The sequence below is a fragment of the Drosophila persimilis genome, unplaced genomic scaffold (assembly GCF_003286085.1).
Source record: "Drosophila persimilis strain 14011-0111.01,24,50 unplaced genomic scaffold, DperRS2 tig00000000-arrow-pilon, whole genome shotgun sequence".
NCBI lineage: Eukaryota > Metazoa > Arthropoda > Insecta > Diptera > Drosophilidae > Drosophila > Drosophila persimilis.
The window spans coordinates 18,541,658-18,558,290 of record NW_020825288.1 but is presented as its reverse complement, the minus strand read 5'-3'; the positions used below and the strand labels follow the sequence as shown (position 1 = coordinate 18,558,290).

Genomic DNA, 16,633 nt, shown 5'->3' with positions numbered 1-16,633 from the left:
AGGTCTCGAATCCATCGTGGAGACCGCCCAGGGTCTTGCGCTCGAAGACTTCCGGGAAGAAGAGGAGGACGGTGACCTGACGCTGGTAGTCAACGCGTCAGGCGCAACTGAGCCAGCCACCAATGATGTTGATTGCGCTGCAGCTCAACTTGTGTAAAAGCAAGGTAGCGTCGGCGGAGCTCCTCAATGCCATGGAGCAAGGGCACAATCAAGAGCTGGAAAGTCCTAGGAGACCACTCCTTCTCAGACCACAAGTATATCGAGACGATATTATCCTTCGAGATCCCCAAACCCACCGACTATATCAACCCCAGAAAAGCCAACTGGGAAAAATATAGCGCAACCCTGGAGAAACTACTCCCTCCTAACGCCCCTAATTGCCCGAACACGGATGATAACCTAAACCGTCTTGTGAACAGGTTTACGGATGCGTGCAACAAAGCCTACAAGGCAGCATTCCCTTCTACCAGACCAAGGGGGAAAAAGAAACCACCCTGGTGGTCTAAGCAACTAGACACCCTTCACCCTTGGACAGACTATAAAACCAGTCTAGCACTATACAAAAAGGAAACGAGGAAGGCTAAAAGAGCCTCCTGGCAAAAATTTTTCTCCGAATTCGAGGAAACTTCGGAGGCCGCAAGACTCTGGAAAGTTCTCTCAAAAACTACCCCTTCGGTAGGTTACCTCAAAAAGAATGATGCTACGTGGACCAACTCCAGTGAGGAGTCCCCACACATTCCCCGGATGCACAACCACCGAGCCGACATCCTCCAAGGAGAGGGATCGGTAGAATCGATGGACCATATCCTTACAAAACGGAACATAAGTTGGGCAGTAAACAGCTTCAACCCGTTTAAATCGACAGAAATATATAATAATCTGCCGCATACAGAAAGCTTTACAATATAATCGGTTAGCTAACTCTGTCTTATATACCGCCTGTATGAAAAATACTGACAACATTTAAGCGTATGGTCCTCTTGAAAGGGAAATGTAATTTGTTTTAATTTTGTTGTTTAAAACTTTATTTTGTATATTTTAGGAGCTACAATAAAGTGCATTAAGTATGCGAAAGATGTCGCTATTGTAATTATCTAAATACGGCCTCCCTGTTTCGTAACCGCACTTGGAAAATAATTCGTAACTCTCCCTGTGGAACCAATAGTTCTTTAAAGAGTTCTTAGAACTAATATCAAGGGTATTCAGCTGGAATACACCAAAGTGAAATGTCCTACCGTCGGTCTGAACACTTTGTACAACGATGGGTTTTGCAAGATCTCCTTCACTGGAGGCGCCATACAAATGCTTGGCCCGTGCTACAGCAACTACAAACCCTTTTAATAATGTTCGTGCTTGAAATTGAGAAGTTGTGACCTCGGATCCATGAGTGTTTACCAAATTTGTATCAAAGAAAGAAAAAACGGTGTGTGGATGAGAGCAGGTAGCATCTGTCCGAAACGCTGAAAAGATGATTTTTTTACATTGAATAATTCGCTTTCATTCCTATTACTTACGATAGAAGTCATTTTTAACAATAGGCTTTTTTGGTATTGAAATTGTACATTTCATTGGGTACAGATCAGGCAAAGTGCCGTTAAACTTCAATTTCACACCTTCAATCGCACGATTAGAGCAAACTAATTTATTTGCATTGATCGCAAATCCAATCTTATCACTGTCTTTATTCAATGACGCTTTAAAGGCAGCATTATCAAACAGCTTTCGGCGTACTGTGAGGGATCGACCGGCCCATTTTTCAATTTCATGTAATATTTTGTTTACTAGCAGTCGACTAAAAATAAATTCATATTATTGTATGCCATAAATTGAGAGGTAGGTGCCTGTTACTTGATTCTTTCGTGGGAAATTCCATAGTTGCGAGGCAAGTTAAAGGCAGGTCGCTCAATCAACTTAATTTTAGGCAATTTAACCTGCTCAGCATCAAGCACATGTGCAGATAAAATAGCGTTTCGAATATTTCTATCAATACCGTTTGGCAACTTCTGGTTAGCAACAGCTTCTTCGATTTTTGGAGGAAACGTTTTAACCTCTATAGTATTTGTCAATACTTGGGCTTGGGGTAATCCACCAATTAGTAGACTGTTATCATTATAGGAATGGCAAGCAGTAGAATCCGATTTTGGATGCGCATTGTTCTCGGAAATCGCTCTTGGACTTGTTCCAATGAAGTCCAACCTATTTTTGAATTAATCACGAAAATATATTTATATATATGTATTTATATACGTTCCTACTCACATAAGCCTCTCTTCTTTCGGAGCTAATAAGTCATTAGGTGTCCTGACTTGAGCTGAAAGTCTTAGTAACTCAGCGGCAGCGCCAGTTTCACGCGGCACACGCTTGCCCTGAATTAGCCAATGCTTCTTAAAATGCCACCCAATATGTTGAGCGCATAGCTGATTAGTAAGCCGCATTAAAATAAGTTATAACTGTCCCTTTTTATAAAGAAAATTTAAAAAGTTAAAATCTACTAGGTAGATTGGTTATGAAATATATATTGGTGATGCGTTGTTATGCAAAACTATCTAGTCAAGAGTTGTGTTCTATATCAATACTGTTCGATATTTTGTATAAAATTATATTCAGAAAACTATCGTCCATTTGGAACAACGAAAAATGGAACATGAGATTAGATTTTTGTTGTTTTCCGCATAATAATAAGTTTAAGAAAATTGGTTATCAAACAGTTTCGTTTAAGCTTTCGTTAATCTGTTAAGACTTGGAATGTTTTTGTAGGTATATATTAGTTGTGCTCTGGAGGAGGACGGTGAACGGAGAAAGCTCAGATTATTTTGAATAAATACTTTGAAATATAATCAAAAGTTGTTTCATTGCCATAGAAATTAATATATAACAATTCCTAAATAATCGTTCCTCATCTAGACGACTCTGCACAGTTAAAGTACAGCAAAAATTGTATAAATCCTTTCGTGAGGAATATACATATGTGCAATAAACGTGTTTTTCCCCTTTTATCCCTCTTCTCGAACCTTTAATAATTTCACAATGTTTGGTTCGATTGTTTGGTTTCTGTTTTCATGCTGTATTTTATGCGTTGTAGTCAGAATACTTCCACATACAACATTTATATATTCCGCTAGGTCCTAACAAGATTAAAAAAAAAAAAGATTTTAAAAGTTGAGACCACAATAAGTCAAGGATACGCTTTTCTAATCCAAACTTCACGATTCCTATTAGACTGAATATAAATTTAATACCGTTGTTCCTTCCAATTGGTAGATCGAATTATTCCTTGCAGGAACCGTTTACGGTCTTATGCTCGGAACATAATTCCCTCTACCATATTATATCCACCACTAATTCTCTTCCTCTTATTAAATTGGCTAATCGTCGTTCACCTTTCTAGTAATTAATAATTGTAGTGGTATTCGTAAATGTATTTTGAATGCATGTTTAGTTTCTTAGTAGTGTAGTGCTAATTTTCCTCGAATATTAGTCTTATAACTATCTTTCCTGCATGTACGCGTTCGGTTCGGCTACGCACCGCGCGTCATGCGGCAGCGCCCCTCGGTCGGTTGGGCGGGAGGAGGGCTGCGATTTGCCTGGGATCCGCGCGTAACAGTAACATAGGTTACTCATCCATATTAAATAGGGAGTAAGCAGATACTCCTTTCAATACAAATATCCCTCACAGAGACGAATTTCTCGATGGATCTCCGGATAAGACCATAAACATCTTCATAGATGGACTTAAGCTGGATGACAAGGTCGGAGGCACTCCTCCAGGGTCCTAGATCACTGTAGCGTCTTCCAAGAGGGAGTAATTGCAATCAGGGAAGCTCTGAGCTTTATTCCATTAGTTACCGTCATGGCAACTCAGTTAAACATTTATACAGCTAAGCTGCTAACAAATTGCGGCTTGCTATTAATGCTATACAGCAAATCTCTTCCCGAGATGGTTCATCAAATTTGCTATCAGCCTTATATGGGTCCCGGGCCACCTGGATATTGAGGGCAATTGTATTGCAGACGAGTTGGACAGATCTGGTACTACAATCCTCCAACTCCAAGACAAGGAGGATATTCGTATGGCAATGGAAAACTGTAGGCTTATCATAAATGAGCAATACTAATAGACGATTTGTGGCAATTAGTGCCACGATGTCGCATAACTCGGCAAACATGGCAGATCATAGATGAAAAAAGCATCTGCTTCTGTCCAGCTCTCAGCAGAAGAAGGCTACAACACTTGGGCTCGACCTTCATAGCTGACATTTCAGAAATGTCAACATGTCTGGGACATATTCCCAGAAAGACAGCAATCTTTGTAAAGTAATCCAGATGGGTTAACTGCCGACCTCAGAGGTACCACAACGAGCCAAAACCGTCCTATTTGTGACTTACTCATAGCGAGCCTGCCAGCAGCCTCTACCTAACCTAACGTAGTTGGTTCGCAATGTTCCGTAACCTAATTGCATTGCGGCTAGGTTGTGAAGGATTTGATATTCTTGGTCACGGTATCTATATCACAAATTTATTTAACATTTTCCACACAATTTTCCGACTTCTTGAAATAACTTTAAATTTGAAACTTTTTTTATATTTTTAAACCAACAATTTTGTATAAGAGTGGGGAAGGGACGGAACTATGGGGTCCGATGTGAGAGGAAAGGAGAGAGAGGTATTTTGTATGTTAGTTTATTTGGATCATTTATGTATATATCTGGTTAGTTTTTATCGCACTCCTTACCGCACACTTTCTTGACCATCGGCCAACTCACCCTTGGGTCCGGCATCGTTGATTCATGATTCCTTTGTTCTCGTCTCTACTCTTACATAGCGGTTCTAATTTCAAAGATGCGAGAAAACAGAAAATGTCGAATCGTAGAGGATGACTATATCTTATAGAATGCAAAATCTGAACCAGATCGTATAATTATTATAGCCAGAATCTGGAAAACAATTTCATTCTCTCTCGCTCTGTCTCTCTCTAACACACAGGTTCCATGGTCAACTTTGCCTATTGGAAAATGTGAGTTCCTAGATCTCAGAGACTTTAAGAGCTAGAACAACCAAATTTGATATCCACACTCCTGTGATATTGGACCCTGACAAGATAGTTTTAAAATTTCGCCGCACTCTGCAATCTTGGTCGTATCGTTTAATATTAGCGGCGTCTGCCGGAGGAGAGCCATACTGACTAAGTATCGGATATAAATTTGGAGTTGCGGTCTCTTCGGTTGAGCGAACACACGACCGTGTCTTACAATAAAAACTTAAAGACAGTGCCTCAAGCGCTCACAGAAAAAGTGTCCGTAGATGAGCAGAACCAAAAAGGTGTCTGCGTAAAGTCTCTTTATTTTTCTGCATTTTTTTGTTTATACAATACATATTTTTATAGATTTAAATTTTTAAAAAATATTTTTGCAAATTTAATGCGAAAACCTAGTTTGATCTCATCTGAATCAAATTTTACTGAGAAATTTGTTAGGTTTTAACTGTTTGTATTTCCGGAAGACGAATACAAAAATAGCTAGTTTTAGAATTGCTTAGACTTTATTAGTAATTTAGGTGTGGTTTTAATTAACTTGAAGCCAGGATTAACCGTGTTCTGTAGATCCGGAATGTTATTCCAATCCTGGGCATGCCTATTCGTTACACCATTATCTGAGATAAGAGTATACCTTTAAAGTATAAAAAAATTTGTTTTTCCAGCCAATGGTGTGCTCGATGCACAATTTATTATGTTATGTGAGGATTGAGGTGCTACTGTACAACTTTTCTTAGAAGTATTTTTGAATAATAATTTAACAGGCGCACAAGTAAAAGTATTATGTAAACTAGCAAAAGGTACTCTCTAAACTTAGAAGACAGCGCAACACAAGTTCGTTGCACATTTCGCACTGGAATACATCTTACGTCTAGTCAATGTTTCATATTTGAAAGAAGTTTAGCATATAGACTACGTTTTCGTTATGATGGAAATTAACGCATACGGTACGTGTTAGATTCTTGAATTTCGGATAGCTCGCCCTTGAAATGTATATCAATAACAAAGTCCAAATCCCGATTGTTTCGATCGTTGGGTTTCATTTGGAACGTGCCTGTTATTTCTTCATTTTTTTTAGCTGTCATATGATCATCTAGATAAAACACAGTTTGCTTCCAATGAGTGTACGTAGAGTCTGGCGATGTGCTAAAGCCTAGACGCTTATGGCACTTGGTAAATTCGATATTAAAATATGTGACTAACGCTTGCACAAAGTCATTTCGTTTGATTGTTAGATTAAACTTGGACGAAAAGTTCAGATCTGCCTTCTGCACCGTATATAGGTCCACTTCTTTAACCAAGCAGGCTGTGGAGACCACTTGCTTAGGGTCAACCACATCCACGAGGGGCTCAGTGACAGCAACTTTGCGTATACAACTCATATCAAAGCCGTAAACATCGTCCCACCAGTTTATCTTCTCGTCCTTGTACTGGCGATCTTCGATAGCTGTAATATAAAGGGTGCCTCTGTCTGGGAACATCATCCCATTGGGTTTCAGCCACTTGTCTCGTGCATACAATACTGTGTCAAGCATAGACTCATAAAAAAGGCAGTATCTGAAAAAAAATTGCGCACATTATTATAAGCCGATGAAAAGAGAAGTTCGGAGCATACCCCATCCATTCAGAGATTATAATGTCAACGCCTTGGATACCATTTGGCAGCTCGATCTCTTCGATTTTTCCCTTAACGACCTTTATAATGTCCTGCAAATTATTGTCTATGACAACTTGTCGTGCGAACTCGATGATATTCGAACAGTCTACGGCTATAACCTGGGCCGCTCCGGCTTTTGCAGCAAACATAGAAAGTATGCCGGTGCCACATCCAACATCTAAAACAATCTGTAATAAATTCCATTTAAAAAATGTGAAAAAAAGCATTTAACTCAATGTCTTCAACAAATCGTACTTTGCCTTGGAACAAATGCTTATTGTGGTACATAGCGTTGCGGTATGTGACGGTGCGCACTTCGTCCTTAAGCATTTCTTCGTGAATACCAAAGTGGGCGTACGAGTCAAAATAATAGTCTCTCGACGTCATTTCATCAGCTTGGGCACTGGATGCATCGGGAGATGCCCCGGCCCCGGCTCCGCTCTGGGAAAACTTTTTAAGCACATTGTTTGATTTAGGTGTGAGGCCGGTCGCACTTTCGATAGCTGATTCCATGGGTATATCTGTAGTGGACTGAGGAATAGCGTTGATTGCCTTTATTTTTAATGGTCCCAATCTACACATATACAACATACCATTTTCGTTATATTTATTACTTCCTTGCTTTTTTTCGCTGAAAAAATTAAAACTCTAAGCGATTGTAAGTACAAAGTGAACGTCGAAAACTATTCACTACACACGCTGCTTTATAAAATTCCTTTACAGCACTTTTCCTAGAGATGGGTTTTTTTTTGGGCATAATTATTAGTGACAGTAGTGGTACTCCCAAAAGTGCCTATATATATATAACGCGCTAAAAAATGTTTGCGCGGTATATTAACAGTGAGATTTGCCGTTATGTTTTACAATGTATATATATATATATATATATGCACCTAATTCTCTTTTTACACGAAATGTATTAGTATTTTGTGAAATATCAATGCAATCAGACGTGTTTGGTAAAGACATTTTTTACACGCAAATTTTTTTCTTGAAAGTGTTCTAATTTTTCCCTAATTTTAATTTTTGGGTTTTAGTGATAGGGAAGCAAACACCTTTTTTGCATACGATCAAAGTATTTTTTTACACGGTTTTTCAGGAACCAATCTACCGTGTAAAGACAGAAATATATACACATTGTAAAACATAACGGCAAATCTCACTGTTAATATATAATTGGGACGATCTATTGCCATCCTACCTATCAGGGGGAAGGTGTCTGTTAAGCCACTAACCATACAGTATGGTTAGTGGTTAAGCTAAGAAACATATATAAAACTGATTTCTTGAAAAATGGATAAACTAACTTAATGGACTAGTATTAGATGCTGTTAAAACTAGGTTGAGTCTTTGGGTTGTTGCGATAAGGCGAAAACGTAATTTAAATGTCTAGTAATGCCAAAAGGTTGTGGTGTTTTGAGAAAATTGCACTCCTTTTCTTCGGAAACTAACAATCAGCCGCCTTTTAAAAAATACTAGAAAATATTTCATAAAAATACTAAAACAAAAAAAAGAGAATACAAATATCGCATACCCGATACTATCTAAGAATGTTCAAGTTGTGTGACGGAGTTAATTTTGGCGGCAAAAATTTATTTCATCGAGGCGTCTAGGTGAAGTTAAGATTTGTCAATAAAAAACCTAATTTTTAAGTTTCTAGAACGAACTAAAAAAAATGGAGGGATTTGATGATGCTGGTGTATTTTTTTCTGATAATTTCGGAAACGATCAGCAGTCGGACTGTGCGCAAATAAATTTGCAAGCGGTCAAGAAAAGATACAAGGAGTTTATTCGGACATTCAACGAAGACAACTTTTTTTATAAATACCGGTAAGCTATAAAGAAATCCCACTTACAAATGGAAGTTTTAAGTACTCTTTTGTAGTGACACATTGAAACGCAACTACCTCAATGGACGCTATTTTCTGGAAATCGAAATGGAAGATTTGGTGGGATTTGATGAGGCCCTTGCCGATAAAATGAACAAACAGCCAACTGAACATCTGCAAATTTTTGAAGAGGCTGCTCTGGAAGTGGCTGACGAAATTACAGCTCCACGTCCCGAGCATGAAGAGCACATGCACGATATCCAAATACTATTGAGCTCCAATGCCAACCCCACCAATATACGTGAACTAAAATCAGAATGCGTGTCGCGCTTGGTTAAAATTGCAGGAATAATTGTGGCCGCATCCGGCATTAGTGCAAAGGCAACAAAAATTTCCATTATGTGCTTGTCGTGCAGCACTGTTATACCAAATCTCAGAGTAAATCCCGGACTAGAAGGCTACGCCCTGCCACGAAAATGCACAACGGAACAGGCGGGACGACCAAAGTGTCCCCTAGATCCGTTCTTCGTAATGCCGGACAAGTGCAAATGCGTGGATTTTCAAACGCTAAAATTGCAAGAGCTACCAGACTTTGTCCCTCAAGGAGAGATTCCTCGACATTTGCAGTTATTCTGTGACCGTTCCCTGTGCGAACGTGTTGTGCCAGGAAATCGTGTTCTCATACAAGGTATTTATTCAATTCGAAAAGTGGGTAAACCCTCTCGTCAGGATGGTCGAGAGAAGGCCGTTGTGGGTGTTCGCGCGCCCTATATGCGGGTGGTGGGCATAACAGTGGATGCAGAGGGGGCTGGTGCCATTTCTCGCTATAGCAATATAACCACCGATGAGGAGGACAACTTCCGACGCATGGCTGCCTCAGGAGATATATACGAACGCCTTTCTCAATCATTGGCTCCTAGTATATTCGGCTCTCGAGACATCAAAAAGGCTATAACTTGCATGCTTTTTGGTGGGTCCCGCAAGCGGCTGCCAGATGGACTGTGTCGACGGGGGGACATCAACGTACTGCTGTTGGGGGATCCAGGTACGGCAAAGTCGCAGCTACTAAAGTTTGTCGAGAAGGTAGCCCCCATTGGCGTGTATACATCAGGAAAGGGATCTAGCGCGGCTGGTCTTACAGCATCGGTTATGAAGGATCCCCAAACGGTAAGCAGGCTTGCAAACTAGTTTGAAAAACTTTCTTTTAGCTTATAATCTTATTCGCTCAGCGCAATTTCGTCATGGAAGGAGGTGCCATGGTGTTGGCTGACGGTGGTGTCGTTTGCATCGACGAATTTGACAAAATGCGTGAAGATGACCGGGTGGCCATACACGAGGCAATGGAACAGCAAACCATCTCCATTGCAAAAGCCGGCATTACAACCACATTAAATTCTCGATGTTCGGTTTTAGCAGCTGCTAATTCTATATTTGGCCGGTGGGACGATACAAAGGGCGAGGAAAATATTGATTTCATGCCCACAATATTATCTCGTTTTGACATGATTTTTATTGTTAAGGACGTACACGATGAGACACGTGATATTACTCTCGCAAAGCACATCATAAACGTGCATCTTAGTTCCAATAAATCTGCACCAACCGAGCCAGCCGAAGGTGAAATATCTTTGTCCACATTTAAAAAGTACATACACTACTGTCGCACCCATTGTGGGCCACGATTAAGTGAAGCTGCTGGCGAGAAGCTTAAGAGCCGCTATGTGCTGATGCGAAGTGGTGCCGGTCAGCAGGAAAAAAATGCAGACAAACGGCTGAGTATTCCGATTACAGTGCGCCAGCTAGAGGCTGTTATTCGAATTTCAGAGTCCTTAGCAAAAATACGCTTGCTTCCTTTTGTCGCCGATGATCATGTCAATGAGGCCCTTCGACTTTTCCAAGTATCGACTCTTGATGCAGCTATGACTGGAAGCCTGGCCGGTGCTGAGGGATTCACCACAGAGGAAGACCAGGAAACTCTTAACCGTATTGAAAAACAATTAAAGCGTCGATTTGCTATCGGATCTCAAGTTTCTGAACAGAATATCTTACAGGTAACAATTCATTCGTATAGAAAAATGAATTTGATTAAAACTTTTCGTTTCGTTCTGCAGGACTTTTTACGTCAAAAGTACGAGGAGCGTACTGTAGTCAAAGTCATTCACACGATGATTCGACGTGGTGAACTTCAGCACAGAATGCAACGCAAGATGCTATACCGCATATGCTAGTTGCCCTTACTAATACTTACTATTATTGTCATTATTTTAGCATCATAAATGAGTAAGCTAATTTTTGTCACTGTACTTTTATTATATGAAAATAATTTAATAAAGAAAATGCTTTTAGGCGTAATACCCATTTACATACTCGGATGGTTATGGGTTTTTAATTCGCCATTTTCCATTTATAAATATAATTTGTGTGCTGTGTGCTTGTACTGTAAAGAATTTGTCGTATATTGTCCTAGTATGACAACTTCGATAAAGTTGTAAGTAGTATGTTATGAAGCTTAGTTGTACGTTGTATGTATTAACATATGTATGTATGTATGTATTCTGGTGTTCATACCCATCACGAAAAAGGTAGCCTTTAGTATTTGGCACAATAGTCGTGGTACATTATTGGAATGATTTGATTCGATTTGAAAAAAATGCATAATTCAAACCTATTATAAGTATCAGTTTGAATGGTATATTCAAAATCGAAATTGCTGGTTGCATAGTATTCCTTACGTCATTCGAGCAATCCACAAAACCAATATTTTCTATTGGCTGCGAGCCAATTTAAAAAATGTTTTTTCTTCTGTTTAAGAACGTTTATTACTTCCTCTTATACAAAACTCAATTAGTACATTTGCGTATGAACAGCTTCGTATGGATGTACATACACGTACATACATACATACATATAATAAATATATAGTATGCATACAGGAACATGTATAAATGTATACATGTATATATACTCGCATATATATTTTCAAAAATAGTGTTATGTATGGGCGTGTATTTTCACTTCGTATAGAGATGGGTATGGGCATTGCCCAGGTTTTTCTTCGTTCCATAACGTATCGGCTACGAACACATTCCGTATAACCAAAGACTATACAATAGTCTATACAATAGTCTTTGGTATAACTCTATTAAGTGAGTGCTGAGCAATCTCCACTGGGACTGAAAGAAGGGTGAAAAAAATCTACTAAATGCATAGAATTCACATTGCCGCGTTAAAGTCTCTCTAACCTTGCAGCTCGACGGCCAGTAAAAGCCTGTTATATTTGTACATATTTATATGTATGATATAGTAGATCGATCGAGGTTGCATCTTACAATATAGCTTTAAAGTTGACGACCTAGTTTGCCTAGAAATAGGAAGATTTAGGACCATGGCTATCGATTCGGATCGTAATCCTGCACAAAAATAAATACCTTCCTATATACTTACTACTTTATAGTACTTTATACTTATACTTTGTAGGATAAAAAAGATTTCCTTGTGTGTGTTGCAGAAATCTGGTCAGTATAAATGTAGGAAGCCAGTAAGTAAGCCAACTTCAGCACGTATACCCTTAAAGCTCGAACAGGCAGTATTATCTTAAGCTCTTGTTGTCTTTAAGATCTTTTTATACCCGATACTCAAGTATAGGAGTATATTAGATTTGTGCGGAAAATGGATATTTGTAACGCCCAGTAAAGTAAAGTATTTATATTCTTGATCAGCAGCAATAGCCGAGTCGGTTGAGCCATGTCTTTCTGTCCGTCTTTGTGTGCATTATGTGGGTCTTCTGGCTGAGTATAGGTTGTATAGGTTGTCTAAAGTTCATCGGAAGGAATAAGATTTCTGGAAGCTAGATCTTAAAATCTATAAATGTATGTCAGAAGACAGAGAGAGTGCGGTTTCTCTATATTGAGTGCTTCTACAATCATATTAACATATGTGCATGTTTGTATGTTTGTGTATTAATGGCTTATTAATAAATTGATACTTTGCCCTTTGCATCGAATCCAGGGTCGAGTTGATTTAATTTAAATTGATATTTCAATATGCATGTTCCTCTACGACTGTATAGATACATACGTACGTACATATGTAGCAACAATCATTCATATTTTTGTACGTACTTTTCAATTACCGCTGACCTGACTGTTGATTGATGATAGGGATGCTGCGCATGCTGTCCACTTCTATTTTTACATGAACAAGTGCATACATACGACAAGCAAAACAAGCGGACTTGCAGGGAGTTATGTAGCGGTGTTTTCAATTGAACCATCCCCAACCACGAATTTTTCAGAAATGAATGTAAGGAAACAAAAACATTAACCGTACATAAGGGAACGTTTTAGTCGTGTGACTCGACTATGATGTACCCCGTGTTCAGTTGGGGATATCAGGGGGAATTCGACTAATGAGTGCCTTAAGGAATGCATTCCACAAATAAAAAGAAACAAATTTTATTTATTAGATATTTAGTAGATATGGTCGAGTAACTGGACAATAAGATATTCGGGTTGGCTTTGAAGAAAGGGGGAGGAAAAGAATTTTGATTCATTTAGTTCTTATATTCTCCGTGATCTGCATTGTTCATACATACGGACCTGACCTGAAATACTGCTCTGACAGTTAGAAAAAATGCAGGAATAGAATATTTCTTCTACTGGGCGCAGGGTTGTTAGAATCTATCTGCTTTTTATTAATAAAAAAAAAACCGCTCTAACGGTAACCAAAAAATTACTCTAACCTTAACAATGAAATTAATCAGATCACAAATCAAGTAGAAAAATGATCACTATATCAGATAAAAGGCCGAAAATTATAAACAGATAACTTAATAAAAACTACGAATATCTTCGATAGCAATAAACTTTCTTATATCGAGTTAACTGTGAATGCTGACCAGAAACCAGGACTATAATACATATATAAACTCTTCAGATACTTTTCGTTCGCATTTCACACTTTTTATCGAAATTAGACTACTCTCTGCAAGGGTATAAATTCGATCTATGAAGTGTAGATATGTACATATGACTACATACATAGATACCATTTAACAAATAAACAAAAACGGGTATGTGTGCATATTTATACATATGTATATAGATTCATATGTATGCATAAATGAATATCGACCATATGGGAGAACGCAAAGGCAGAAGCGCTGAGTGGGGCCTTTGTTTTGTGAATGAAAATGAAAAATTTCATTGTACATTCGGTGAACCCGCGTCTTTTGCATGTCAGTACAATTTTAGATTTCGACCGAGCACGTTCGGGCCTCGAACCAATTTGTGTATTGGTGGCATTAAAACGCGTCTAAAATCACCCGCATACTGGCGCAGTGCTGCTGAAGATCATGTACATTTACCCAAGCTCCCCGGAAACTTCATCGTCCTTGCAGTCTGAAGAAATTGCAGCCATTAAGATACAAGCAGGATTCCGTGGCTATCGTGTTCGCAAACAGGCTCACCAGTCAACAAAACCCGCTAATAGCAACAGATTCGGAAACAGGTTTTTAAATTTGCAAAGCAAACGGAACCAAAACCAGCGCCATCGTCCCAATAATAGCGCCCATATAGAGCACCAAATGAATTCCACCCGTTATGATGACTCGATTTCAGCAAAAGAGGAAAACGCTGCGAAATCAGTTGAAGATCGTTGTGCTACGAAAATTCAAGCCGGATTTCGAGGATTTCTTGTTAGAAAGAAACAAAAAATGGCCACAGAAGCAGCTGTGAAAATTCAGGCTGGTTTTCGCGGTTTTAGGGCTCGCAAGGAATTAAAGCAGACATAAGGAAACACCACAACGAGTCAACTACGGGTAGACTTGTGTTATTTAATAGATTTCATGTACAGTAGTATGTATGTACTACTACAAAATTTGTAGTTTCGAGTTTTTTTTTATGTAAATTCGTTTAAGTTATAGTTTATGCATTGTAAATAGTTATATATTAACATACACTTAGTATAAAATAAAAAATAAATCACTATTAGACGACTAGTCTTCAAGGCTATAAATGCACTTGTTTATTTTCGGCTAACATACTAAAATCATTCTATAAAGGTATATGTACCCAGGATATATGAATATATGTACATAAATAAATGTACGAGATGTACAAAGTCACATTCCTACCCATACTACTGTAGCAAATTTTGTTGGAAGTCGATGAAATTATAAAAAAGAAAGGAATGCTAGTTTCGGGGTCCGAAGTTTTTTGCCCGTTTCTATATGAGCTTTATGATTGATTGTGCGGAGACCGCAACTCTTCATTTATATATAACCGATACTTAGTCAGTATGGCTCTCCTCCAGCAGACGCCGCTAATATTTAAAGACACGACAAAGAGTGCGTGCGATGTGGATGCCACAGATTTTCGTTCTTTGTGGGCGCGGAAGTGGGCGGGCGAAGTTTTGAAATATTCTTGTAACAGTGACATATCACAGAAGTCTGGATCCAAAACATCGTTGCTCTAGCTTTTATAGTCTTTGAGCACTAGGCGCTAATAAGGACGGACAGACGGACAGACAGACAGGGCTCAATCGACTCGGCTGATCAATAATATATATACTTGATGGAAACGATGAAACGATTCCTTCTGGACGTTACACACATCTATTTTCACCACAAATCTAATATACCCCAAAACTCATTTTGAGTATGGGGTATAAAAAAATAAAACTGCAGTGTTTGATGGAATATATTAGCTCCCTAAGCGGAACTTTCCCGGCAATGACTAGCGCTGCTTCGTCCGAGATGATCCGGAACGAGCACGCGATCATAATGGCGCACAATCTGTACGTTGCCTCCACTCCTCGCATTTAGCTCATCAATTTCGCGGCTTATGCCCACACTGGTGCGGCGTAGAGCATCTGCGACCTTCCTCGTTGCTTGTTTTGGTCCTCTGGTGTTTAGCAGCATCCTGGATAGCGCTCCTGCGGTCCCACCGGTCTTCGTGTGGACGTATTCCAGGTGCTCCTTGAAGGACAGGCTAGGGGTCGATAGGGACTCCTAGGTACTTGATGGACCTCTGCGAATTGATCGCGGTCCCACCAACCTGCACTCTGGCGGTCTCGCAACTTTACCCATGCGTCCACGCTCTATGATTTCTAGAACTCAATAAAAGTTCTCGGAGATTTTTAACTTCTACCCTCACTAGTACATCTAGCTAATCCTATCCTATTCCTTATATCCCCAATAACGGATCCCAGTTCCCCCCATTTCACCATACTCCAGCCTCCCTGGAATTCTGATAGGTGGCGCGTCGCCCTCAGCCCTGGGCCAACTATCTCTCAGGTGAGACTGGAACACAGGTGAAGACGCGCTTGTAATAGGGTAGATTGCAAATAAGCTAAGAATTCTTTAAGGGTTCTCGTGACATCTAGGAAACCGATGGAGGAAAGTGAAATTTTCCTAATGAAATAACCAGTTTCAATGGTTAAGGTTAAGAAGACGTGATCCGCATCTTCGACAGCTCTTGCGAATTCTTCATCAATAAGGAAGACAAACTCACCCACATCTGGTAGATTGTGGTCCGTGTACTAACGTATCCACATCCGGTCGTCGTCAATTGCGTATATTGGAAATTCATGATTAAATTCATTCTTAACGTCAAATTTGAACCATAAATTACAATATGCAAAACAAGAATCTTATACAGTATATTCTATGGTAATCCGTTGAATTCGTTAGAAATACTAATTGGTTTAGTCATAGCTCTAGAAGGAACTTAAAAAACCAATATCTCTGGGTAGAACAATTGCAAAAATAGGATAATGCAAATGGGATGGGTTCAGGTAACAAAAACTTAAAGTAACGGAACTAGTATACAGAGCCTAAATCGAAATGGATAGATCCGTCAATGGTGAAGCATGAGATGTGTGGGGGGTGGAGTAGCTGTGCTTATAATTTAAAGAGCTCTGCCGGCAGGGCAGATCCTGACGAAGTTATTATAGCATACAGATAGGGCTCAATACCTAAAAAACGATAAAGCAGAGCTTGGTATCTAGTATGCACCCGATTCGTTCGGTTAGTACCGATTTAACGTTATTTTTAACTATTTAAAAATATCCTTGTTGGGAGCAGCAGCTGGCAACAAGATCTTTCTTCAATAGAAT

At 39.3% G+C, this 16,633-nt stretch overlaps 4 protein-coding genes across 4 annotated transcripts; 2 read left to right on the top strand and 2 right to left on the bottom strand.

Annotated features, from left to right (window-relative positions):
* Window positions 1-997: 997 nt before the first annotated feature.
* Window positions 998-2,454, bottom strand: LOC113565662 (39S ribosomal protein L37, mitochondrial). Its single transcript, XM_026988336.1, has 4 exons — window positions 2,260-2,454; window positions 1,849-2,196; window positions 1,515-1,792; window positions 998-1,460 (listed from the first exon to the last, which is right to left on the bottom strand). The coding sequence occupies exons 1-4, from the start codon at window positions 2,433-2,435 to the stop codon at window positions 1,039-1,041; spliced, it is 1,224 nt and encodes a 407-aa protein (XP_026844137.1). The 5' UTR covers window positions 2,436-2,454; the 3' UTR covers window positions 998-1,038.
* Window positions 2,455-5,955: 3,501 nt separating this feature from the next.
* LOC6591612 (protein arginine N-methyltransferase 1-B) lies at window positions 5,956-7,308 on the bottom strand. The gene is made up of 4 exons (XM_002016702.2): window positions 7,283-7,308; window positions 6,945-7,220; window positions 6,648-6,877; window positions 5,956-6,589 (listed from the first exon to the last, which is right to left on the bottom strand). The coding sequence occupies exons 1-4, from the start codon at window positions 7,283-7,285 to the stop codon at window positions 5,968-5,970; spliced, it is 1,131 nt and encodes a 376-aa protein (XP_002016738.2). The 5' UTR covers window positions 7,286-7,308; the 3' UTR covers window positions 5,956-5,967.
* A 1,041-nt stretch (window positions 7,309-8,349) lies between these two features.
* On the top strand, window positions 8,350-10,870 carry LOC6591433 (DNA replication licensing factor Mcm5). Its single transcript, XM_002016701.2, has 4 exons — window positions 8,350-8,519; window positions 8,575-9,685; window positions 9,748-10,569; window positions 10,630-10,870. The coding sequence occupies exons 1-4, from the start codon at window positions 8,365-8,367 to the stop codon at window positions 10,744-10,746; spliced, it is 2,205 nt and encodes a 734-aa protein (XP_002016737.2). The 5' UTR covers window positions 8,350-8,364; the 3' UTR covers window positions 10,747-10,870.
* Window positions 10,871-13,780: 2,910 nt separating this feature from the next.
* Window positions 13,781-14,518, top strand: LOC6591432 (abnormal spindle-like microcephaly-associated protein homolog). Its single transcript, XM_002016700.2, has one exon. It carries the CDS (start codon window positions 13,872-13,874, stop codon window positions 14,307-14,309), a length of 438 nt encoding a protein of 145 aa, XP_002016736.1. The 5' UTR covers window positions 13,781-13,871; the 3' UTR covers window positions 14,310-14,518.
* The last annotated feature ends 2,115 nt before the right edge of the window (window positions 14,519-16,633 follow it).

Bases quoted from the DNA above. Each gene is read 5' to 3' on its own strand.
- LOC113565662 (XM_026988336.1), bottom strand. From the start codon at position 2,435: ATGCGGCTTACTAATCAGCTATGCGCTCAACATATTGGGTGGCATTTT. The intron at 2,197-2,259 runs GTGAGTAGGAAC...ATTCAAAAATAG, and splicing joins CCGAAAGAAGAGAGGCTTAT to GTTGGACTTCATTGGAACAA. The intron at 1,793-1,848 runs GTAACAGGCACC...ATTTATTTTTAG, and splicing joins ATTTCCCACGAAAGAATCAA to TCGACTGCTAGTAAACAAAA.
- LOC6591612 (XM_002016702.2), bottom strand. The intron at 6,878-6,944 runs GTACGATTTGTT...AATTTATTACAG, and splicing joins AGCATTTGTTCCAAGGCAAA to ATTGTTTTAGATGTTGGATG. The intron at 6,590-6,647 runs GTATGCTCCGAA...ATTTTTTTTCAG, and splicing joins ATAATCTCTGAATGGATGGG to ATACTGCCTTTTTTATGAGT.
- LOC6591433 (XM_002016701.2), top strand. From the start codon at position 8,365: ATGGAGGGATTTGATGATGCTGGTGTATTTTTTTCTGATAATTTCGGA. The intron at 9,686-9,747 runs GTAAGCAGGCTT...TTATTCGCTCAG, and splicing joins TTATGAAGGATCCCCAAACG to CGCAATTTCGTCATGGAAGG. The intron at 10,570-10,629 runs GTAACAATTCAT...TTCGTTCTGCAG, and splicing joins CTGAACAGAATATCTTACAG to GACTTTTTACGTCAAAAGTA.
- LOC6591432 (XM_002016700.2), top strand. From the start codon at position 13,872: ATGTACATTTACCCAAGCTCCCCGGAAACTTCATCGTCCTTGCAGTCT.